The sequence below is a fragment of the Molossus molossus genome, unplaced genomic scaffold (genome assembly GCF_014108415.1).
Source record: "Molossus molossus isolate mMolMol1 unplaced genomic scaffold, mMolMol1.p scaffold_m16_p_13, whole genome shotgun sequence".
NCBI lineage: Eukaryota > Metazoa > Chordata > Mammalia > Chiroptera > Molossidae > Molossus > Molossus molossus.
The window spans coordinates 94,802,850-94,827,893 of NW_023425348.1; the positions used below are offsets into that span (position 1 = coordinate 94,802,850).

Here is a 25,044-nt window from a genome sequence, read left to right on the forward strand (position 1 = left end):
CAGGGGGGAGTCCGCTCTGGAGGGCCCTGGGCCTGACAAACCCTTCGGGGAGGTCAGAGGGGACCATGGCGGGTCAGCAGGGCCCCAGAGCTCCCCCCAGCAGGGCCGGCCCTTGGCCAGGAAGGGCCAGGGCTTGGTTTCATGCTCCCCTGCGTCCCTCTTGAACTTTTTTGAAGATTTTTAAACATTTTTCACTCGAGGACGTGCTTAGAGAGAAGGAGGGAGGGAGGGAGGGAGAGATTGGCTGCTTCCCACCACGCCCGTCCAGGGATCGAGCCCACCACCTGGGCATGTGACCTGACCGGGAATCGAACCTGCGACCTCTTGGTGCACAGGACGATGCGCCAACCAACTGAGCCACCCGGCCAGGCTGGAATCCTTCAGTGTTTGACAGAGGCTCCTGTCTTCGTTTGCTCTGAGCCCAAGAATGAGAGAATTGGCCCAGCCTTCAGGCAGCAAATGGAGGGGTGGGGGACTATGTGTTGGGGCGCCCAGCCCCCACCAGCTCTCCCCAATCCTGGCAGGGCCCCTACACTTCCCAGCAGTGATGTTGGGATCAAACTCAGCACAGGCCAGAGGGAGGATCCAGAGAGTGGTCAGCCTGGGGTCCCCCCCACAGAGGGGCAGGGGAGCTGGGGCTTGTGCCCAGGGGAGCTTACGGGGTGCTGGGGCGTGGCCCCACTCAGATGGCCGACCAAGCACCCTGCCTCTGGTTGGACAGTGAGTGATGCCTCAAAGCCAAAGTGGGGACCCAAGAAGCAGCAGGCCCAGAGTGCCCAGGGACCCCGGGGGTTCCCCTCTGCAGCTCTGTCTGGCTCAGGTCTGCCCCATGTTCGAAGGTTTGGGGCCCCTTCCTGCCTTCCCGCACAGGTAAGAGGTCTCCTTGGTGTATGTGAGGGGTGGGGGACCACCTGCTTGGCTTGTGGGGCCCCCCGTGGATGAACACCCCAGGACCTACTGTCTGCCCTGACCCTTGGGCCTCTGGCCACCCCCTTGGCCTTGGGGTCCCTCCAACCCCTTCTGAGTGGATTCCTCAGGCCACCCTGGCCGGGGCTTCACAGGATGGCCCAAAGCTCCGTCTTCCTGTGTCATGGGCCCAGCACTCCGCCGGGCCTCGTGAGGGACGTCTCTGCTGCCCTCCTGGCGTTCCCGGCCTGGCTGGACGGCACACAGCCAAGGTGCCCAGCTTTGGGGTCTGGCTCCCCCCCTGCCTGTCGCCCCTCGTGGACTCCTGAGCCCCTGGTCTGGCCACACTCAACAGCTGAGGACGGTGAAGGAGGACACAGACTCGGTGTGTCCCCCGACCCTGCTTTGCCTCCCAGGGACCCTGCACGCCCCAGAGCGTGCCAGGGACACTGCCCTTCAGCGTGGTCAGTTCGGAGCTGCCCAAGCGGGGGTGAGGGGAGGCAGACGGGAGGGGACAGTGCAGGAGGCACAGAGAGACTCCAAGTGCCGAGACAAGACACAGGCACGCGGAGTGTGGCTGTCTCCTGCGCGGCCCCAGAAGTCGCCCGGAGAAAGCAGGCGGTCAGGGTGTCAGGCGACGGCCCGGGCGTGGAGGGAGGTGAGCGTACCTAGGAGGTGCCTTCCAGAGTGGGTGAGACGCTGGTGCGGAGGACCAAGGGCCCAGAGCCACCCTGCGCTGGACAGCCAGCACGCACACAAGACCTTCGAGGTCACGGCAGCCGGGGGTCCGGGGGCCTTAGGGGCTCCTGTGCGGATCCTGGGACTCTGGACCCCACGAGGGTGTCCCAGCCCCCCGCCCCCCGTCCTCTTGGAGCCGGTCACCCCAGGCCCCTGCAACTTGCTCAATGCTTCCTGGTGTCTGGTTGTTCTCTCTCTCCTCTTGCAGCAACAGACGAAAACAACACCCCAACCCAAGCTCAAACCTCAACCTGCAGCGGAAGGGGGAAGTGAAACCGGGCTGGGGGTGGGGGCTCAGGCCACCGCCCCAGGAAGCACCCAGAGCCCGGGCACGCACGGCGAGAACCACCGAGCACCAGGCCATGGCGGAGGCTCCCGGCTTCGGGGAGCAGGAAGAGCTCCTGGTGGAGGAAGAAGGTGCCGGGTAAGGGCTGTGCGTCGACTGTTCTGTCCCAACCGTTTCCGTGGGGGCCACGCTCAGCCCGAGGCCCAGAGCGGACCCGGACAGGGAGGGCTGGATGCCGTGCAGGGCGCCGGGATGCGGCCCGGGGCAGGCTGGGCAGGGTCTGGGCAGGGTGGGGAGGGCCCAGGGCCTGGCCTGGTGGAGGCAGCTGCCGGCTCGAGGCCCTCAGAGCCCACTGGCGCCCTCCTGGGGGCAGCCCCTCCCTGGCGATGGAGGCTGGGATGCGGCAGGGGCCCGAGCTGAGTGCCAGGCTGGAGCCGTGGTTGGGGTGAACGACGAAGGGACGCAGGCAGAGGCTGTGTGTGGGCTGCTGGCAGAGAGGATCACCTGTCCCCCAGAACTGGGCTGGAAACCCCGCAGGCCCAGGCCTGCTCAGGAGGCAGCTGTGTGGGGTGGGGGGCTGTGCAGAAACAAAGGAGGGGGGTCCAGGGCCCGGGGGAGGGGCTGTCGGAGGGGTCCCATGGCCCCAGGGTGCAAGTCCCAGAGGAGACGGAACTGGGCATCCAGGGGCAGGCGGCGTCCGACGGGAGGCAGCGCCCTGGGGGTGGAGACTAGCAGCCCAGGACGGGGGGCTGCTGGCCAGGGGGCAGGGGGACGGAGCAGGGCCCAGAACAGGATGGAGATGGGGCTCTGGGGCCGAGCCACGCCCTGCCGAGGGGCGGAGAGGGAGCCGGCAGGGCCCCGGAGCCTGGGGCTGACTGGCCGAGGGCCTCTGACCCCAGCTCCTCGGCTGCAGGCTGTGCCAGCGCCTTTGCCCACAGTGAGGGCAACGTCTGCGTGCGCGTGAGGAAGACAGAGGGTCGCCGCGTGTCTGCTGTCCCACCCGGGCTGGCGCGGGGCCTGCGGGGGACCCGCGTGTGAGGGTGGGGCCGGAGGCAGGGGCCTGGCCCAGGGTGCACAGGCCCTGACACCCAGGAGGTGGCTGGGACAGCTGTGTTCTGCTCAGGAATGGCTCCTCACGTCAGCACCATGCAAACCCCCGCTCTCTGTGCTCCTTGGTCTCCTCATGCCCATAGAAGGGCACAGCCTGAGCTGCCTGGCTGGGCACCCTCCCTCCCTCCTTGGCCCGCACTTGGCAACCTCTTCCAGTTGTCATGCAAGCTGAGGGGGGCGGAGGGTAGGCCCAGGCAGCAGGAGGGGGGACATGGCCGATCCCGGGGGGGGCTTGGGCTGCCCCTGTGCAGGGCCCTGGGCTAGAGAGCTGGCCCGATGCACCCCAGCCCAGAGCGTGACCCCCAAGGATACCTCCCTGCCCCCTCCCTGCCCCCATGTGGTGTGCACACCGACCTTTCAGAACGAAACCAAGACTCGGGTGGGGTAGCTTCTCATTTCACAAGGTGACTGAGGGAGCTGGGGTTTTCCTGTGGGGATGAGAAGTCCCCGGGCCCGGGAGAGGGCGTGTGGCCTGGGAAGCCCCCCGGGAGCCCCTAGGAGGTCTGCGGGGTCTGCTCCCAAACCTGCACGCTGCCCAGGAAGGGGGTCAGGGTCCCAGGGCATCACCCTGCACACCAGCCCGCGGGCTGCCCCGTGGGCGGGAACCCGTGCTGCCTGGCCCCCAGGTGGCCCTCTCACCCCCTTGTCCTCTCAGCAGGGCCTGGCACCACCTGGCACAGTGGGGGCGCACGCCTCGGAGCGACAGGCAGTGCCAAGGCCACTCAAGAGGGAGGGTGGAGCTGGGCAGAATCACCCCGGCAGCGGGTAGCTGGGGGGAGAACTGGGGCCTGGGGCCTGGGCTCCGTCCAGTCAGAGCTGGATCAGGCCTCGGACCCACAGGTGGGCCTCCTCTCCTCCTCACAGTTCAGGGGTCTCGGCCCCCGGGAATTTCCCGGGGAGGGGAAGGCCGAGCTCAGCCCGCATGATGGATGCCTTCCTCCTGGTGAGGCTGTGGAGGTCCTGGCTGTCTCCCGTCTCCCGTCGACCCCTCCACACTCCCTCCTTGGGTGGGGGGAGGGAGAGGGCGGCTCAGGCCCCGCCCCTGCTGCTCCAGCAAGTCCACACCCTCCCCTGCACCCCCTTCCTGGGTGCCATCTGCCTCCGCATTCAGCAGCCCTGGAGCCACGCAGGGTAATCCGGGAGGGCCCGGGGACCAGACCGGGCAGACCGCCCCTGCCCGGGTGGTATGTGGGCTGCAGTGCTGCCCTCCCTCCACCGTGCCACTGGCCTGCCTCTGCCTCGGTTTCCCTCGGAGGCTGCCAGACAGCAGGCCCGTGGCTGGCCATGGGAAGGGGTCCCTGGGGTCCGCCCCACAGGGCTCTGCTCTCCTGGGCCCGAGTTCCAAGCACCAGCAGGAGGGGGACGGGCAGAGTCCTCGGGGCACGGCCAGCCGCGGCTGACAGCTGGACTCGTCCTTTCCGGACAAATAAGCCCTACCCCCCGAGCCTCAGTTTCCCCATCTGCACAGTGGGAATCGTAGCTACTCAGACTGTGAGGCCCCCCCCCCGTGCCAGACTCCCCGTACTCTTCAAGCCGAGGTGCCGCGTGGAGCTCGTGGGCGGGCCCGAGGCCTCCCGTCACCGGGAGGAGCGCTGGCTGCGGGGCCGGGCGCCGCCCCTGGCGTGGAGAGAGCACCCCGAGCACACTGCTTTGCTGCAGACTCTTTGGGGACACTGCGCCTGCTGTGGGCTCCAGGTCAGGGTACCAGGGGCCTAAGAGTCCCCGAGGGGGCCTGGACCGCCCGTTGGAGGTGTTTGCCAACCCCTCGCGGCGCCGCGACACCGCTGCACCCGAAGGTGCCCAGAGGGGCAGGGCGGTGCTTCCAAGGCCCATCCGGAAGAGGGCACAGCGAGAAGGCACCCAGGGACCTGCCCGGGAAGCAGAAACGGCCGTGTCCGAACCACTGGTCCTTTCTGGAGGCACCACCCCCTCAGAGCCCGGCCCCTCCCAGCTCCCAGCCCTTTTGCATCAGGGCTTTTCCAAGGGCTTTTCCAAGGGCTTCTTGGAGACCGGGGGCCTCAAGGCAACCAGCGGGGGGTTCCCAAAGTCCCCAACCCCAAGTTCCCGAGACAGATAGAGTCCGGGCCTCTCTGCCCGTGATAAGCTGAGATTTAGAGGAGAAAGCACAGACTGGGGGTGTGGTCGGGGCCCCCCACCCTTCCCCAACACCGGCCTGGAGGGAGCCGGGGGCCCGCGAGAGGGTGGGGGTCAGAGGAGGTTAGGGGATTGAGGAAGCAGGCCTCCCATCCTGCTGGCCAGCCCCCTGTGGAGGCTGGTCCCCTCCTGGGGCCAGCTCAGTCCTGTCCAAACTCCATCTGCGAGTTGCCTCCAAGATGGGGAACTGAGACTTGGTAGGGTGGGAGGGAACATGTGTGGTGCCCTAGGCGGAGAGCCCCGGGAATGCCTGCGCCCCTCCCAGGCGCCCACCTTCCTGCACAGGAGTGGGAGCAACTCTCTCTGGCCTCATGGAGCAGGGCGGCTCTGCGGGGGCAGCAGAACAGCCAGCCCCCCACTGATACCTACACAATATGACCCTACCTGCCTGTAGGATCCCGTGTCCCTGGTTGCCAGGTACACACACACACACACACACACACACACACACACACACAGGAGACCCAGCCTGGGGGTGGCGGGTGACAGTAACAGTGGAGGGCGTGGTGGTGGGCACAGCATCTTCCTCTCCCAGAGCCTCGGCTCTCCCAGTGCCCACATGGGCTGTGGGTGAGGACAGTGGGAAGGGCACTGCCCGGCTCCACTGGCAAGCGGGGGCCCAGATGCAGCTCCTTCCCGATCCCAGGTGTCTGAGCCCCTCCTTCCTACACGTACCTGCCCCTTCGCTTCTGAGGTGAGCCAGGGCTGCCTCCTCCTCCTCCCCCTCTTCTCCCAGGTGTCTCCTCTCACAGAGATGGGGCTTGGAGCAGGCGGATCTAACCCGTTCGTTTCAGATGAATCTGGGGGAAAAGCCTTCAGCTTCTCTCCTGGTCCAGCCCCCTCCAAATCCCAGGGCACCACCGCACTCCCCACAGGCCCCCGGCCTCTTCCTTTGCCAGACTGAGGCCCCCATGAGACAGGGGGGTGCTCAGCCATGTGCAGGCGTCTCTGTCAGTCAGAGACATTTCTCTCTGGGGTCACCCAGGAGCCACCGAGGCTGCCAGGCCCGATCCACTCTCCGCCCCCACCATGGGCTCTCCCGGCTCATTGCACCTCTCCCCGGACACCGCTCCATGGACACATATTTGAGTGGGTGTGGGTGTGTGTGGTGACGAGACTGCACAAGAAGACAACTCTCGACTTCTCCAGTTTCTACTTAGGTTCTATTGTGACACTCAGCCTACTGGGCCATAGGAGTCTGCTCTCGTATCTACCTGAGCCACAAGCTTAGGAACCATGTCTTAATCACAAAAGAGAGAAAAAGGTAAACAAAGACTCAGCGATGGAGAAAAGTATGAATTAAAGAAAAGGTGAATAAAGAAAAGTAGACAGTAGGAAAAACTGGATAGTATGGATGAATGGTGAATGAATGGGTGGGTGGATGGGTGGATGGATAGATAGAAGGGTGGATTAAAGAAAGGATGGATACATAAATGGGTAGATGAATGGGTGGATGAATGGAAGGACGGATGATGGATAGCTGGATGGATGGATGAATGATAGGTGGATGATGATGAGGGAATGAATGGATAGATGGTTGGAAGATGGGTGGGTGATGGGTGGATAATGATGAGTGGATGAATGGGTGAGTTGGTGAATGGATGGGTAGCTGATCGGTAGATGGATGGGTAGATGGGTGGATGAAGAGCTGAATGGATGGATGGATGAATGAATGGGTAAAAGGATGATTAAATTGATAGATGGATGAATAAATGGATGGGTGGATGTGTGGATAGATGGATAAAGAATAAATGAAGCCTGGCTGATGTGGCTAAGTGGGTTGAGCATCGACCCATATACCAAAATGTCACCGGTTCGATTCTCGGTCAGGGCACATGCCCACAATGTAGGCCTGATCCCCAGTGGGGGGCATGCAGGAGGCAGCCAATCGATGTTCTCTCTCATTGATATTTTTCTCTCTCTCTCCTTCTCCCTTACACTCTCTCTAAAAATCAATAAAGAAAAAATATTTTAAAAAAAAGAATAAATGGAGGAATAGGAGAACATATGTATGTATGTTTGGATGAATGAATGGATATAAGGATAGATTAATTGATCAGTGGGTGAATGGCCAGTTGACTGTATGGACAAACAGTAAATGAATTGATGGCAGAAATATTGATGGTGATAAATACATACAATTGACTTATGAAAGTAATGAAAATGGATGTATGTGACTTTGAGCAGGTTACTTAACTCTGTATCTGTTTTTTTATTAGTATACTACCTACCCTATAGGGATTTTATGAAGGTTATTTAATAAAGGAAAACACTTAGAAAAGTCTCTGGCACGTAATTCCTCATAATGTTAACTAGTGGTGGTGGTGGTGGTGTTGGGGGTGATGGTGGTGGTGGTGATGGCAGTGATGGTGATGATGGTGATGATGGTGGTGATGGTGATGATGATGGTAGTGGTGGTGGGGGTGACGGTGGTGGTGGTGATGGTAGTGGTGGTGGGGGTGACGGTGGGGGTGGGGGTGATGGTGGGGGTGGGGGTGATGGTGGTGGTGATGGTGGGGGTGATGGTGGTGGTGGTGGTTGCAGTGATGGCAGTGATGGTGATGATGGTGATGATGGTGATGATGATGGTAGTGGTGGTGGTGGTGATGGTGGTGGGGCTGAGGGTGATGGTGGTGGGGATGACAGTGGTGGTAGTGATGGTGATGATGGTGATGATGATGGTAGTGGTGGTGGGGGTGACAGTGGTGGTGATGATGGTAGTGGTGGTGGTGGTGATGGTGGTGGGGGTGGGGGTGACAGTGGTCGTGATGATGGTAGTGGTGGTGGTGGTGATGGTGGTGGGGGTGGGGGTGATGGTGGTGGTGGTGATGGTAGTGGTGGTGGCAGTGCTGATGATGCTGGAAATGGTGGTGGTAATGGTGGTAGAAGTAGCAGTATTAGATGGGCAAATGGATAAATGTTTGGCAATATGGGTGAATTAATGGAGTGATGGATGTATATATAAATAGACAATAGGTGGATGGATGGATGGATGGATGGATGGATGGATGGATGGATGGATGGAGAGATAAGCACAGACAGGACATATAAAATATTTAACAACAGGTATGACACAAATATTAGCCTATGACATGGGTACTGACTTTAATAATATATTTAACTGTTTTGTACCTGTGTATATCAAGCTAATTATCAGCCTTGGATAGATGAAGGAGCAGGTATATCAAGACATCAGTGGACTTATGGATGGATGGATGAATTAGTAGATGGACACATGGAATGGAAATAAGGATGTGTGGAGAGGCAGACAGACGAAATGTAGACAGATAAATGACTGGACAGATGAATAGAAGATTATCAGGTGAGTTAGGCATTTGAATGGATATGAATAACAAACAGATATTTAGATGGGCCCAGGTAGACAGATAGTGAGTAAACAGACATATGGCTAAAGCGAGGTGAACTGCTGAAGAGAGAGTGGAGAGCAAGCACACCGGAAGCAGGGAGTCTGCGCCCGCTGTTGTCTCTTTAGCCCGGCACAGGGTAGAGCTGTCGCTCATTTTTCTTGAGTCTCTTTTCAAACAAGGAATGACTGATTCCTTTCTCTGGGGCTTTCTTTGGCTATTATATATAATATATCAATCCCTTCCTGAACTCCGTATCCTCGTACCCTGAATCACATTTTCCATAACATTTACCATCATCTGATATATTACAGTAAACATTTACATTCTTTTACTCCCAGAAACACGTCAGCCTTGTGAGAGAGCAGGGACTTTGTTAATGCTGAATTACCAGCACCTCAAAAATGAATATAGTAAGTGTTTTATAAATTTGTTGAAAAATATATGGATAGATGGGACAATTATATGGAGATAAATGATTGGGTGAGGTATGGATTAGCTTAGGATGTATGAAAATAATAGTGACTAACATTTATTAAAGGTGGACTATGTATTAGCAGCTTCTTCAAGTATTAGCTCATTGGATGGTTTAATGGGAAGCATAGGCAAATACGTCTACGGAAGGAAAACGTATGTATTTATGCACAGTTGGATGTATGATTTACTAGATGCAAAGAGGTGGACGGACAGACATATATGAATGGATGTAAGAATGGGATGGGTAAATACTAAAATATTTGAGGAGATGAATAAAAGTAAGGACAGAAGTATATTTGAAGAGTTTAAAGGATGTATTAAAGAATAAACAGATAATTCACTGGTTGGGTAGCTGGGCAAGTCAATACACAAACTGGTGGATGAACATATAGATAATAGTAATTTACATAAATCGAGTGGTTATTATGTTCCAAATTGATGGATGGCTAGCTGAATACTTCTTCTAAGTGTTTTATATGTATTAAGACATTTACATAGATGGTTGGATGTATGTATGAATGTACTTATGGGTGTACAGATGGATGAATACTTGCTCAGTAAGAATTTGTCAAGGGAGATGGATAAACATGGGTATATATGTATTTATGGACACTTGAATGAACAGATTGGTGAAATGATATATTGTATTTATATAAATAATTGGGTGGCTAGAGAAACTGAAAAATTGATGGATTGGTAAATGATACATGAAAAGACAGATAGCTATATAGAGAGGCTAGGTGGATAGATGGATGGATGGATGATAGGTGGATTGGTAGGCAGATAAATGGATGGATGGGATAATAAGTGGATGAATGGATGTATGATGGATGAAGGACTGATGACGGATGGAGGATGTATGGGAGAGTAATAGAATGGACAGGTGGATAAATGGATGGATGGATGGATGATGGATGAGTGGAAGGGTGGGTGGACAGACAAATGGATGAATGATGGATGGGAGGACGGAGGAATTATGGATGAGTGAATGGAAAAATGAACGGGTGGAAGGATGAATAAATGGGTGGATGGGTGAATGGTTGAGTGAATAAATAGATCAGTGGACTGGTGGGTGGATGGATAGATGGATGGATGGATGACAGATCATGGATGGAGGATAGAGGGGAAGATGAGCGGATGACGGACGAGTGAATAGATAGGAGGGTTAAGTGGATGGATGATAGATAAGTGGGTGGATTGGTGGACAGATAAATGGATGGATGGACGAATGGGAGGGTACATGAATGGATGATGGGTGGAGCATAGACAGAGGATGGATAAAAGAATAAAGGAATAATGGATAAATGGAAGGATGGATGGATGATGGAGGAGTGGATGGATGGAAGGACGGATGGGTGAGTGGTAGGACAGACAAATAGTGACTGGTGGATGAAGGGTGGCTGGGAGGATGAATGGATGGTGGGTGAGTGGATGGATGGACACATAATAGTAGAGGTATGGACTTGGTGTCCCCCTCAGGACATTCCCTAGTTGTAAAACTACGAATCCTGGCCAGCGCTTTGAAAGATCTGTTCTTGCCACCTCTGGCTCATCAATATTTCTGGGAGAAAGCTGTGTAACTCCATTTCAAGTGCTCGGTGTCAGGGAGTTCCCATAATCCCAAGGCAGCCCTCTCCCTTGTGGGAAGAACATTTTTCCTTCTTTTGAACCGAAACATGCCTTGGCAGCTTCCGTCCCCGGCCGTGACTGGGCCTCCAGAACCCAGAGTGCGAGGCAAGGGGCGATGGGCGGTCGGGATGACCGTGCAGCCCAGCTCCGCCCTTTCCACCAGAGCCCTGAGGTCTCCGCAGCTCCGGCTGGGCGCGGGGACAGCAGTGGGCACAGAGGCCCTCCCCACATCCCTAGCTTCTCCTAGGTTGTGCGGGGGAAGGGAAGATGCTTGGGCTCCCCTCCAGGACTGGCCACGGGACCCAGCCTGCCGTGTGGGCGGGGGGGCGGGGATGTGAGCCAGACTTCCTGACCCCCACAGCGTCTCCACCAGCGGTCACCACCTGAGTCACTGTGGAGCCAGCGATGGGCCCACATGGAATTTTTCCGACTCTCGCGGCCACCTTCGAATATGACTGCTTGCACACGGGGACGCGTCCGTGTGCTCACTCGCTTGCAGTGTGACCACAACCTTACCGGCTGCCCACTCACAGGTCCCCTGGGAGTGGCTGTGAGGCGGGAGGGGCCGGCCGGGCGCGTGCGCAGAGGTGGCCTCTCAGGCAGTGCTGGGTGGCCGGCGTCGGCAGACGTGGCTGGTAGTCGTGGCACTGCCAGGGCCTGGCTCTGACACCTTGGAATCTAGTCTAAGCCTCGGTTTTCCCATCTGAGACATGGGCACAGTGGCGTTCATCTCAGGGCAGTCGTGAGGTTGGCCAGTGGGTGAGCCCTGGGCAGAAGACAGCTGGCCCTCCATGACTCCCGGCGAGTGAGTCCAGTCCCTCCCCTTGTCCGGCCACTAGCCTCCAGTGAGTCACGGTGGCTAAGCCCAACCAGAGAAACAATGGGCTGGGCTGCCTCTCTGGGGCCTTAGCCAAAGGGCCAGGGGCCACAGGCCGGCTGGCCAGGGCACCGCACTGACCTTGTGCCCAGCTGCCACTTCTCGGGACCGTGGACACTAACCCAGAGAGGCTGGTTGGGGTCAGCCACTTGGGGTCTTGGCTCTGACCTCCCAGGGCAGTCTGGGGGTGGGGAGTGGGGAGGGCAGCAACCTCCCCATTTGGGGAGCAGAAAGGATCCCTGGGGTGCCCGGCCTCCCCCTTGAGGTGATAAAAGGAGCTGAGGGCTGGGAATAAACAAAGGAAAATGGAGCACCCGGAGGGAGGGAAGAGGAGGGAGGGAGAAGGAGGGAGGGAGGGAGGGAGGGAGGGGAGAGGAAGGGAGGGGAAGGGAGGGAGGGAGGGAAGGAGGGAGGGAGGGAGGGAGGGAGACAGAGATAGGGACAGAGAGACACCACAGGGGAAAGAGGAGACAGGGGCTGAGTTTGGGACCAGGGAGATAGGGGACCGAGACAGGAGGGAGCAGGGGCCCAGGACCAGGCAGGCCCGGGAGGGCACTGGGGGAGGGAGCAGGCCGGGCACCTGGACCTGAAAGAGATGCAGGAGGAAGGGAGGCTGGAGAGCGGGCCGGACCAGGCCAGCGAGGAGACAGGCTCGAAGGGATGGGGAGGCAGATGTGGGGCCAGGCACCCCGAGAGCTGGGGAAGCAGAGGTGACGAGAAAGAGGCAGGGAGCAGCTGGCACGGTGGCCGAGGGGGATGGAGAGGAGGGAGGAGGCAGCACCAGCTCATCGCCGGCCACTAGGTCCCCCCGAGCCCGGCTGCCGTGCCGGGAGGGTGTCTCTCTGGCATTTTCACTAGTCTGGGAGGAGGGGCCCGTGGAGGTAGAGGATACCGAGGGGGGCAGAGTGGGGGGCTGAGGGGGACCAAGGAGAAGCAGCTGCTAAGCCTGAAGTAGGAGGGGGCCCAGAGACCCACAGAGTCCAGGGGCCCTGAGGTGGGGGACAGGGGGCACTTGGACAGCCTGGGGACAGCCCACAGGGAGCCAGCCCAGGAGACCCCAGGGGCCAGAGGGGCCACAACAGACCAGCAGACAGACAGAGAAGACAGGGGAGGGGACCAGGCCAGAGAGACCAGACCAGACAGGCAGCTAGAGATGGAGGGGCAGGGACAGGGGTGCGAAGGAGGGAAGGGAAGGAAGCTCAGGGCAGGAGAAAAGAGAAAAGAAAGAAGAGGGAACCGAGGGGTCCAAGTGGCAGGAGGAGAACAGGGAGGGCAGCAGACAGGGCCCGCGGAGCCTCTGAGGAAGGAGCCACAGCGTCCCCAGGGCTGGGGGTCAGGCCAGGTCACCGGCCAGGCGGGCGGCCACCAGCATGAGCAGCTCGGCAGTCCTGAAGAATTCTAGCACACAGGGCCTGGACAACCTCCTGAGGTAGGTCCCCCCGGCCCGGGCCGGGGCACGGAGGGCAGGGCAGGATGTCCGCACTGGCACCACCCACGGACGGTTGGCACCGGCCGGGCCTGGGCCGAGAGGGCTGTGCCAGGCCAGCCCCAGGCAGGGGCTCTCCCAGTCTCTCCCAGGAGCCTGCCCTGCCCAGCCCAGCCGGCGCTGCCCTGCGCCGTGGGCAGGTGAGGGTGTGCCAAGCCGGCCGGGCTGTGCGCACCCGGGCTGTGTCCCCTCCTCTCCCGCCTGCGCCACTGGCCTCAAGAGGTGGCCGCCCTGCTCCCCGAGGCCCTGGAGTCTGTGCCGGCTCTGTGCTCTCGGGATGAAGAGCACTTGTCACACCGCTCCGGAGGCCTCGCCTGTGGCCCGCTGACCTTTGGGCACCACCTGCCACTGCCACTTTGCAGGTGATGAAACCGCAGCCCGTGCAGCCTCAGCACCAGCCTGCGTGGGCAGCACTGCGGCTATGGTGAGTGCTCAGGTCGTGGACTCGGAACTTCTCCAGGCCAAACTTCTGGGTCCTGCCCCTCCGGCCTCGGGCCGCAGTTTCCTCCTCTGTGAAGCGGTGGTGTGGTGGCTGCGGCGCCGTGGAGAGCCAGCAGAGGCCAGGGCCCCATAACCACCTCCCTCTGAGCCTCCTGCAATGCCCTTCCTCCTCCTCGACCCTTCCAGGCACCTAAGGCCCAGCTGAAATGCTGCCTCCTCCCGGCAGCCTGCCTCTATTTCTCCCAAGCTGGGAGGACTGTCCTCCTCTGCCAGACCTTGAGCTGGCTCCCTGCCCCTTTGACGGCCTGGAGCAAGCTGGGCAAACTCCTGGATGGGCATCTCTCGACATGCCCAGGTCCACGGGAGCCCTGACCCTGGGGGGGAGGAGGGACAGGTATGTGCGTGGCTCAGCAGCTCCGACTTGCCAGGTCCCTGAAGACACGGAGCGACGGCTCTCTCCCAGCCCCACGCTGGCACGGCCCAAGGACCGCCACCCAGGCAGGACCCAGGACAGGGTCTGAGGGCCCCGCTGGGCATGCTCCCTTGCAGCCAGCCCCACTCTGCTCGCTCTTGAGGAGGACCCCGCAAGTCCTTTCAAGCTCTGCCCACAGTCAGCGCTACACCCCCAGGGAGCTCCGTGGCTGGGGGCTGGGGGGTGCCTGGCGTCCACTGGAGGGGATGACCAGTGCCACGTACCAAATGGGGAAACTGGGGCTCTCTGAGGAATGATTGGAAGGCCTGGCTGGGCACACACCCCTCATCACAGAAGAACCTGGGCCACTAGCTCCTTCCAGCCGTAGCTTTGTCTCTGTTCCCAGTCCCAGCACCAGGCTGCTGCCCGGGTGAGCAGGGGGCACCCTGGGGGCACGGACTGGGTGAGGGCAGGACTGCTCCGGCTCCACCAAAGGGGGAGGCAGGCTTGGGCAGGAGCCCCTGAGGACTGGGAAGGGCAGGTGGGCCTGCGGGTGGCGGCCAGCGGGTCGGCGCCGAGGGAGGGTCCCCGGAAACGGCCACTGTGGGGAGCAGGAGATGCCCTCGTAAAGCAAGACCGAGCGTGTCTGTCCCGCTACCGTGAGCAAACCGCTGAGTTGCAGCGAAGGCGCTAACCCCACGCCCTCTAGCCTCCGACCCGGCGACACCCACAGGGACTGGAGGGCCAGCAAAGTGGTGACAGGCCCCGAGCCCGGCGTCCAAGGGCTCGCTCTCCCCGCCCTGCGGACAGGCGCGCCCAGAGCCGCCGGGGTGGGAGCCGCCTCCCTCGCCCGCCCGCCGCTTCACACCAGTCTTCCCTGGGCGCCTGGACTCTCCCTGCACCCGCCACGGGCACTGGGCAGGGAGGGGATGCCAGAGGGGACGCGGCCCCGCTGGACAAGTCAGGCGGCAGCAGATTTCTCGTCTCACCTGACGTACTCCTGGGGCCGCGGCCAGTCGCCTGGCCACCCCGACTCTGTTCCTCTCTGCCCACTGAACCCCAGGGCTGCCCCCTCCGCAGTGCCCCCATGCCAGCTCTGTTCCTTCCCCTGCCCCCTCCTGCCAGCCCTGGGTGAGTCCAGGCTCCCCTCAGGCCCGTGTTAGGGACGATGAGGGGGAGGCCGTGGCCCCCAATCCGGCTCATTCCCAGAAGTCACCTGAGCTCTGGGCTGCCTGTCTGGTCCCACAGTCCTTGGGTGGCGGCTTTGTTGCACGGGGGCTGGGCTGGCACAGAGCAAGGAGGCTGGGTAGGTCACCCTGCTGGTGTCCTTATGGCATTTGGGATCCTGGCCCCCAAGGGAGGCTCTGGACGGGGGGAGAGCCCTGGTGGGGGCCCCTGCGATTTCCATGCCCGGCTTTCCCAGCCGGGACAGCCGTGCCCAGGAGGCCTCTGGGGACCCCAATGTGGCCAGCAGGGCAAGGGCTGGGGCCGGCAGCCTGCTGGGCTGGCCCGAAGGGGCTGGGGGAAGCCAGGCCTCCAAACCACAGTGTCCAAAGGGGCGTGGCTGCCTCGGGCCCACCCAAGGCCCGGATCTGAGGGTGGGGTGGCCCCCCGCCCTGGCAGGGCCGGGCGTCTGGTGGGCGGTGCTGCCTCGGGACCGGGTGGTCCGTTGGCCAGAGTGGGTGCTGCCCTCGGAGCCAGGGCGAGCGGCAGCAGGGGTACAGGGACCGAGTGGCCCAGCCCCTTGGGCAGGGTGTCAGGGCAGGAGCCCAGAGCTGAGGTTCAGGCCAGACTCCAGATGCAGCTGGAACAGAGCAGGGCAGAGCAGCGAGCGAGCAGCGGCCAGGGTGCACCAGGCACCAGGCACCTGGGGCTGACCCCAAACCCGTGCCAGAGCATCGGGCACCCCGCGGCTCCCAGCCCCGGAACCCAAGGAATGGCCGGAGGGGCACAGACCCCAGGAACACCTCAGCTCATGCAGAGCGGCTCAGCTCAGGTTGGTGGCCGGGGTCGGCCCACACAGGTGTCCAGGGGCGGTGGGCACAGCCTCCAGGTGGGAGCAGCTCCTGGGGGGACAGGAAGAGGGGCACGGGGCCTTGGGCCCTGAGTGGGACCAGACCCCGGGGCACCCAGAAGGTGAGAGTGTGGCATGACGGGTGTCTGCTGCCGACAGGTCCCGAGGTGGGGCTGGCGGCACCGTGCCGGGCTCTCTGGGACCTGGCCAGGCGGCGGGAGAAGGGAGTGGGGAGAGGGACAGACGCCACCGGCTGGGATGAACTGGGACAGGGCAGGGGCAGGAGGAGGGAGAGGCTGGTGCGAGCCAGGAAGAGAAGGGGTGGGCAAGGCAGGAGATGGGGCGCCACTGATGTCAGTCGGTCCCCCGACACTGTCCCCACTCGGCCGAGGGAAGACCAGAGGGGTGGCAGGGAGGTGGTGAGCCCAGGAGGTGGGCAGTGCCACCGAGCGCCCACTCTTCCGTCTCGGGGTAGGGGAGCTGAGGGAAGGGGAGGAAGACGAGGAGGCCAGGAGGCCAGGTGGGACAGGCAGGGTGAAGGGACTGAGCGCAGAACCTCTGGTACTGGTCCGGACCCCCAGGGGGACCTGGCCCTGCCTGCTGTCCTGCACCCGCTCTTGGGGGCTGTGTTTGGACGCCAGTCCTGCTTCCGCGTGGGCTGCTGGAGCCCCAGGGGGAGGGTGCACCTCTGAGCCTCGGTTTCCCTATCTGCGGCGGGCTGATGGGAGGATGGCCGGGAGGAGCCGTGTGCTGGCCGTGGAGGGGCTGACTTTGGATGAGCCTTCAGCTCCTGGCTGGGACCTGGGAGGGCAGAGGACCAGGGCATGTCCGCCGGGCCCAGCTGGCGGGACACCCAGAGCATGGGCCCCGGGGGCCAGCCCTGCATCCCCGAGTGTGTGCAGGGAAGTGGGGCCCAGCGAAGGTGGGGTCTTGCCCACCATCCCGGGGTGACGGGCAGCGGGGGCTGCGGAGAGGACTCACGGAGAGGAGGTGACCCAAGGGAGACTGCACGGGGCCAGTCTGGTGGCAAAGCCCCCGATCTTTCTGTTTGCACCCCCCGAATGGTCGCCCGAGGCAGTGGGGAGCAAGCACGGTTTCAGGAGAGGGGCTGGGGCCAGGCAGGGGGTCAGGGCTCCAGGACCAGATGTGGTGTGGCCACACCTGGAAGAGGGTCTGCCTGCTCCGTGCACGGGGGGTCGAGGTGCCCCGGGAGGGCGGAGCCAGAGTGCAGGGACAGGGTCCGATGCCAGGCTGCAGCCCGGCCAGGTGGGCAGCCGGGGCACAGCTGGTCGCTGCGCACAGACCCCGGGGCTGGACGGACATGAGAGCCATTTCGGCGATGACTGTGGGCAGAGCCATGCGTGGGGCCTTCGGGGTGTGTGGTGGGTCTGGGCACTGGGCAGGAAGAAAGGGGAGAGGGATGGAGCGGCTCCAGCCGGTGCCAGCCACCAGTGGCGTGTCAGGGAGCCTGCCAAGGCCGGGCCTCGTGAGCACTGCAGAGCTGTGCCAGGCGCTCGGCTCGGCTCGGCAGCGCCGGCCCTCCGGAGGCTGGGCTGGACTCGGAGATGCGGCCGGGGCTGCCGGTCAGTCGGGGTGCCGTGTGGGCAGCCCCCGGACCGGGCCCTGGGAGGTCGGCAGAGCGACGCGGGGTGTAGGCGTCGGGGGAGGGTGGGGGCGGGCAGAGGTGACTCTGATGAGAAGGATGCTGAGCGCGGAGGGCGGGGTGCCTGGAAGGTCTCCGGGGCCGCGTGGCACTTGGCCCTGGCTCTGCAGCGCTGTGGTCAGTGACACGGAGGGAACGGAAAGACCTGTGTACGCAGTGTGCTGGGCGGAGGGAGGACCGTGAGCACGGCCAGCCCAGCCGCAGCCCTGCCGGATCCAACGGGCAGGAGCACCCGGAGCAGGGAGGCCCTGACCTCCGACCCCAAGCCCGATGGGCAGCTGGTCAGGGCAGATGGGGGCCGAGGTGTGGAAGAGGCTGACCACGGAGCACATCACAGGAGGTAGGACGCCCAGCCAGAGTGAAGTGACCGCCCGTCGGTGGCGCTCTGGACCCCGCTCTGGGACAGAGGTGGCCGGACCCTGACCCAGCCTCGGGCTCCAGGGGAAGTTTGGGGTAGAGGGCTGGAGGCCCAGGTGCCCGTCTCCCGGTCTCGGCAGGGTCGTCAGGGACCCTGGGCTGAGCCCGGTGGAGCCAGGCTGGGAAGGAAGACCCGCGGGGGGTGAACGGCCCCAGGGAGGTTTAAGGCCACAGACCCCCCGAGGCTGGACCTACACGCCAGGGCCTGGCTGTCGGCGGCAGCTCCTCCGTCACGGTGCCTTCCCTTGGGGCTGTCCGCGCAGATGGCGGGGTCCACCGGCCACCTGGCTGCCTTTGGGCTAGCGGTGTGATGGGCAGGACTGGACTGTGGTCACCCCAACTGGCATTCGGAGCCTGGCCCCCAGGAACAGCGTGGGTCCCAAGGCGGCCACCATGTCACAGGTGTGGGGGGAGGTTGCAGCAGGAACCCATGGGCCAGGTGTATCATGGGGGCCTGGGGGACGGCCACGGTCAAGGGAGGGACTCTAGCACCCCAGAGTCTGGGATGAGGTCTTGCTCATCCTTGAGGGGGCTCAGGCCGGGCAGGTAGATCGGATGTGGGTGACAGGGACCCACAGAACAGGTGCCCTCCCTCACCATTGTCTCCCCAGGAGGTGCTGGGGTTGTGGGTCATGGGGGGCCTCCAGTCTGGGCTCTGGAGAGGATGAGGGAGGAAGGGTGGCTGTGGTGAGGATCCCTCTCTGTCTCCCCTGGGCCATGGTCCCCCTCAAAACATCTCCCAGACGCCCGAACAGTACTTTGTTGCCCCTTCCTCCCTACATCCTGTCCCCTCGTCCCTCCAGGCTGGACACAGGCACAGGGGCCCCTCCTGAGAGGACTTCCTGTTGGCCACCCCCTCCCCAAATAAAAGCTTGGAACAGGGCCCCCCTCTGTGGCCCTCGAGCCACACCTCGGCCTGCGAGGGCAGGGAGAGCATCTCGCCCACCTTCGGGCTCCTAGCACCTGGCGGAGGAAGGGGGGGCCCCCAGACTGCGGCTGGGGAGGGAGGGTTTCGAGGGCCTCAGACCTGGGCTGGCTGAGATTACGAGCAGGAGGCCCATATCGACTGTCCTGGGGGCAGGGACCCGGCCGAGGGGGTGGGCGACAGCCCCCACCGAGAGGGGCGAGAGACGGGCGATGGGCCTTGCCCAGCTGAGGGGTGGGGACCGGGGACGTGGCCACCACAGGCTGGTGGGCGAAAGCCCAGGTGTGACGAGGGCTGGGCTTGGGGCGCCCAGAAAAGACTTCCAGAAGGGGGTTCCTTGGCCTTGGTGGCTCTGGGTTGGGGAGCCAGATGTCCCTCCAAAGAAGAGGCCCCCAAGTGCTGCCCTACTGGGAAGACATGGGTGCCAGGTGGGGCGGCCCGGCCGGGCCCGCAGAGCCCACGCTGATGGAGGAGGCTCATGTCACTTGCTGGGAAGACACCCCTAAGAGAGCTGTGCCACAGCTCAGAGAGGGGAGCTGGCAGCCGGGTCACACCGTCCTCCTCCCCCGCAAGGCTGGGAAGGAGCCGAAGGCCCCGTCCCTCCTCCTGGAGGCTGCCCCTCGGGGCCCGGGGCCCCATGTGCAGGCAGGCTCTCTTCCCCAGCTCTGTGCCCCAGTCTCCCCCAGCCCCGGGCCTCGCCACTTGGGGTAGCCGGCACCCCAGCCTGAGCCTTCGCGGTGACCGCCGTCATCTCTGCTTGTGGGGGAAGCCAGTTCTGCGGGAGATGTCCCCTTCTCCGGCCAGCAAGGACACAGTATGGGGCGTGGGCCAGGCCTGCCCTTCCTGGGCTTCAGCCCCCTCGGGGCACAGGCCAGCCAGCAGCACCAACATGGGGGAGCTGCAGCTGGGCTGCCCAGGGACAGGCTCAGCTGTCACCCTGCTGAGGGGCCAGGGCCCCTCTTTGCAGATGGGGAGCCAGAGGCTGGGTCTGAGGTCTTACTCCGGGAAGGGGGTGGGTCAGAGAGACCACCGTCCTGCCATGGCCTCAGCCTCCACCCTCTCAGGCCTCCCTGCGCCCCTCCCCAGGCGGCCGGGGCCCTCCTTCCTCAAGTGACTGAGTGATGACTTGCCTGACATTGCCCTGTGGTGGGTCCCCTCAGCCCTCCCTCCATTCCACACCCCTCCTGTCCCCTCCAATCACCGTCCACGCCATGCCCCCCATTCCCTGCTCAGAACCTCTGTGGCCCCAGATCCCTCCGCTTAGCCTGGCCGCCTGAATCTTCCCAAACCCGGAGCCCAGGCCCCTCCCTGCCGCCCCTCCTGGGAGTCACTGTGACGGGTCAGGAGCTGGCCCCCTGCGTGCCCACACAGATCCGCTCCCTCGGCCGCACACGTGGGGACACTAGGCAGGCCCTGTGGTGCTCCCATGACTGTCTGGAACCCGCGGGCCGGCCTGGGATCTAACCTGGAGGTGCCCCAGGGAGCAGAAGGGCCCCAGGGTGCAGAAGGGGGGCTCCTGCCTTCCCGGCTCCTGCGGATTTTCTCCCCCCAGAGCTCCTCCCTCCTCCCCTGCAGTCCCTCCCGATGGACCATCTCCAGGGGGGTTGCTACGTACCCCATACTCTGCGAGTCCAAGCTCAACTTTGTGCATCCCCCAAATCTACCCTCCTGGGCTCCCCGAGATTGTGGTGGACCATCTGGGCCTATACCTTCTTCCATGTCCCAGCTGGGCCTCCTTCCAGAACGCTAACCCCACCTGCCTGTGCTGTCGCGGGGCCTGCCGGCGTGCCCCGAGGGACGCGGGGACCTCCGCCCCTCTCCCCGCCGCGGCCACCCTGGGGTCTGTAGGCCACTGGCCTTCTTGCCTGTGCATTTGTGCAGCCCACCTCCCTGGCCACAAGCTCTTCTCAGCTTCCAGACCCAAGTGCAAGTTTGCCTCCCGAGCTTCCCTGGGTGGGGGGTGTCTGCCTGACCCATGAGGCTGTGACCCCCAGGACAGGGGTCGCCTCCCCCGGCCCAGCCAGGCACGGGCAACTCAGAGAGATGCTGCTGGAGGGGGCGGGCTGGACCAGTGCCCGGGTGGTGGGGGTGGGGCTGGCAGCTGCAGCCCTGCCCACACCCCCGCTTGGGGCACCTCACGCTCCTGCGCCCCACCCGCCACCCACCTGCTCGCTGGCTGGCGCAGGCTCTGTGTGCCCCCCAGCTGCCCCTGCAGTGACGAGTGGCAGCCGGGACCTGGCAGCACCAAGCCCACAGACCCCTCCCGAGCTGCACAACCGGGGGGGCACCTGGGCGCTGCCCTTTCCTGTGCTCCCCAAGGGGCCAGCCTCTGCCCTGGGAGCCTGCTCTGACTGGGGTGTTTGGGGTACCAGCTCGCGCAGCCCCCAGAAGCCAGCCCTGAGAAGGCCTCCCAGTGGGTCGGTTCCCTCCACTCTGTCCCTTCACTCAGGACCGTCCCTCTGTAAGTGTGCACTCCGACCCATGGTGTTTGAGACCCCAGGGAGGCTGGGCGCAAGGGTGGGGAGCCGCCTCCTGCCCAAGGTGTCCAGGGACCTGTGGCCAGGAGGGTCCCCGTGGGCCAGAGGAGGAGTCCCCCCTGAGTGCCTAGCCGGGTGTCCGCACTGCGCCCCTGCCCCTCAGCCCAGCCCCAAGCCCTCCCCGGACTCGGCAGACCTGCTGGCACCACCGAGAGGCAGGGGGCAGCCCAGCAGCCGCCTGCAGGGGGCAGAGTCGAGACAGGACGAAGGCCTGAAGCCCCTTCTGGAGCCAGCCCCTGGGCAGGGGAGGAAGGGGGTGGGACAGCTGGGAGCCCGGGCCTGGCCCGGGACCAGCACTGCTGGCAGTCAGGGGGGCATGGGGGCTGTGGAGGAGGGAGAGGAGGGGCCGGTGTTCGGAGTTGGGGGCCCGTAGGCGATGGAACTCAGGGACCCCCACTCAAAATGGGGAGCCTCGAGTCTGCGGGCAGCAGTCTGCGCATGCGGGTGGGGCCGGGCCCCACAGTGGAGCCTGCCTGACACTGGGAGGGGGGCCAAGCCCCACTCCCGCGCCCCCCGGGCTGAACCCTGGGCCTCAAGCACGGAGCCAGAACAGACACAGGAAATCGCCTAATTGCATCTGCTTCGGAACAGCAGAGCCTTTGCAGCTGCAGCCTCTGGGCTGGGCCGCGGCGGCCGGCTGTCGCCAGCGTCCTGACAGCTCCGCCGAGCCTGCCAAGGGTCTGGGCCTCTGGCCGGGGGCGCCTTTCCCAGGCCAGAGGCCCCCACCCCACCCCAAGAGAGCCACCCCCATCTCAGTTCCCAGAACAGAGCCCAGCTGTGGATCAGCGAGGGGCTGAGGTCATGGGAGGGGGCCAGGAGGGGCCGGTTACTCACATCCTGGGGCAGCTGGGAGGGAGGGAGGAGGCGGAGGGAAGGGGCCTGCTAGCAGCTCCTTGTCCTTGGGCTGCTGGGTCAGGGGCTGCTGCTGGGGGCTTGGCCTGTGTGGGGCTTTGGGGGAGAGACTGGGAGACCCCTACCCTGTACCCTCACTCTGCCCCCCCCAACGCCCTGCCCCGGAGGGATCAGGGGTCCCGTAGCAGGAGGGGTGACCCTCTGAGGGGCCTCAGGGAGGATGTTCTCAGCAAATGAGCCTTGGCCTCTCCCAGGGCCGTTGCCCGGGCGACGGCCAGGAAAACAGTAAACAGTGGGGGCTGGACCTGCCATTTTCCCCCTCACCTTGTTCCCATGTCTGATCCGCACGTGCAAGTGTGTGCATGTGTGTGCGCGTGTGCACCTGGGGGGTGTCAGCGCCCACGCGTGGAGTGTGGGTGCGTGTGCCTCCGTGGGCCCGTGAGTGGGGCTCGTGGAGAGAGTGTGTGTATCTGCCGGGGGCCCAGGTCTGAGCGGAGCACCCGGCCGCCCTCCTGGACCAGCCCATAAGGACGGACCCGGCCCTGCACGTGTCCAGCCCGAGACACAGTGGTCTCTGCACCCTGCTGGGCCGGGTCCGCAGGGCTCGGTGGAGGGGCGGGGGGCAGGAGAGCGGCCCTGTGCTGGAGGGGCCCCCACACACCTCACCCCGGCCCATGCAGATGCCCAAACACCACACATTGGCGAAAACACCCCGACACACACACAGGTCCGTGCAGCTTGGACACAGAGCCAGGGGAACAAAATGGCCGTCTCCCCCCTCCCCGAGAAACCCTTCTGGGGTACCTCGGCCGCCTCAGGACCCGGCGCCACCCTCCCACTCACCATTGGGAGGGGTGCTGGTGTGCACGGAGGGGAGGGGCCCTGGACCCACCTCCCCCACAGCCCCAAGAGCAGCCCAGGCTCCTTCTTGCACACGGAGGGGCCTGCAGCCCCCGGCCCGGGCCCGGAGAGGGGCTTCAGGAGTCCTGAGATGGGACCAGGTGTGGGCAATCAGGGGCTCCCCGGGGCCCGCGGGGGCGGGAGTGGGAGGCGGATGGGGGTGCGGAGGCCAGAGTCCCACGGCCGCAGCGGGGGGAGCGGGCCTTGCGCTGAGGCTGTGGAGGGGCCTGGCTTCTGTCTGGGAGGCTCCAAGGAGACTTAGGAGAGATTAGATCACGCTGGCTCTGAGGCCCGGGGCGGAGGCCCAGGAGATAGTGCGTTGAGAGCTGTGGGGTCAGGCAGCGGACACGAGCGGGAGGGGCTGAGACCCAGGGCTCCCCTCAGGCTGTGGGGGAGCAGGGGTGGGGGCTGGGCTGTGGATCCCGGTCCCAGGCCAACTTTGTGTAGCCCTGAGTGAGGGGAAGCTCTTTGTGCCCGGCTCTACAGTGGGCCTCAGCTCCCCATCTCTGACAAGCCCAGAGAGACCCCCGCGGAGGGCTCTGAGGGGCGGGCATGGTGTCGGGTGAGCTGGCCCTGCAGGACCCCCTGGGGGTCAGGCCCAGGCCCAAGGCACCCCCTTCTCTGGGCCCCGGGTCCTCTGGCGGGGCTGTTTTTTACCCAAGTCGCTGTGCTCTCGGGGAACACCCCGGCCAGAGCGGTCAAGGTGGTGCGGTGGCTTCTAGCTGAGTCTGCCCTCCCTGAGCCTGGCCCAGCCCGGCAGCACCCGCCCGGGCTAAGGCCACAGCTGCCTGACCCGGGTGGGACCCACGGCACCGCTGTCTGGTGGCTGCAACCGGCTCTCCGAACCTGTAGGGACCCCGGCCGGCCCGCATCCTGGCTGTGGTGGGGCCCGGGACTCTCTAGGCCTGGACACTGGGGCCCCATCCCCAGGAGGCACACAGTGTAGGTGCCTGCAGAACCCTGGGACCCCTTCCGGCCCAGGGTACCGTCGTGACCATCTCACATGACCCTGCCTTAGAGATGGGGAAACTGAGGCCCAGAGAGGGCCCCAGTGAGGCCTGCTGGGACGGGGGAAGTGAGGTGTGGGCCAGGGTGTGACCTTCTGTCCTTGTCCCCCAGGCTCGCCCCGCGGTGGAGCCTGGAAGGCGAGGAGGAGGTTGCCCGGCAGCAACGCTGGCAGGAGAGAGACAGGCACCAGGACCGGGACCAGGACCGGGACCAGGACCGGGATGGAGACAGCCCGTCTCCGGAGCCCCCCGAGCAGGAGAAGCTGTAAGCTGCCTCACCTGGTCCTGCTCCCGGGCAGAGGGGCACACTGTGGGCCAGGCTCTACTCTGGGGGTCCCACAGCAGATGAGATTGAAGAGGGGCCAACCCCAGATCAGGGACAGGAGTGGTGGGCGTTTGGGGTGAGGGGCACCACAGCTCCAGGGGCCAGGGGAGCCTGCCGGACGCCTGGCTGGAGTCACGCACAGGGCCGTTCCCAGCAGCCCCAGGGTGCAAGCTGGCCACCGGAGTGGTCCCGGCCCTTGCTTGGACTGACTCTGCCCCCAGCTGCAGAGCCCTGGCCCCCGAGCCCCCCGCCCAAGCTCCCGCTGCCGATGACTCATGGAGATGAGGTCCAACTTGGCCGGCCCTGGGCCGGCTCGCTTCCTCCCAGGCCCAGGAGGCCTCCACGGCTGGGCTGGGCTGTTTTTCCAATATTGCCCCCTTCCCAGCCCTGTTTTGTTCCATTTTCTCCGAGTCAGCAGCTCTGGGCGGGGTGGGGTCCTGCAGCGGTCACGGCCTCTCAGGCCAGGTCCTGGGAAGAGCCGGCAGAGGCTGGGGGAGGCAGGGAGCCCACCAGCACCAGGATC

At 63.6% G+C, this 25,044-nt stretch overlaps 1 protein-coding gene across 2 annotated transcripts in view; it reads left to right on the plus strand.

Annotated features, from left to right (window-relative positions):
• The first annotated feature begins 1,937 nt into the window (after window positions 1-1,937).
• Window positions 1,938-25,044, plus strand: part of LSP1 (lymphocyte specific protein 1) — a 34,537-nt gene continuing 11,430 nt past the window's right edge. Inside the window, exons 1-2 of one of the 2 annotated variants that reach the window (XM_036259028.1) lie at window positions 1,938-2,068; window positions 24,309-24,461. In XM_036259028.1, the coding sequence (XP_036114921.1) occupies window positions 2,007-2,068; window positions 24,309-24,461 (215 nt within the window). In that variant the 5' untranslated portion in view covers window positions 1,938-2,006. The remainder of the gene's footprint in view (window positions 2,069-24,308; window positions 24,462-25,044) is intronic. The other variant, XM_036259027.1, reaches the window with a different exon arrangement.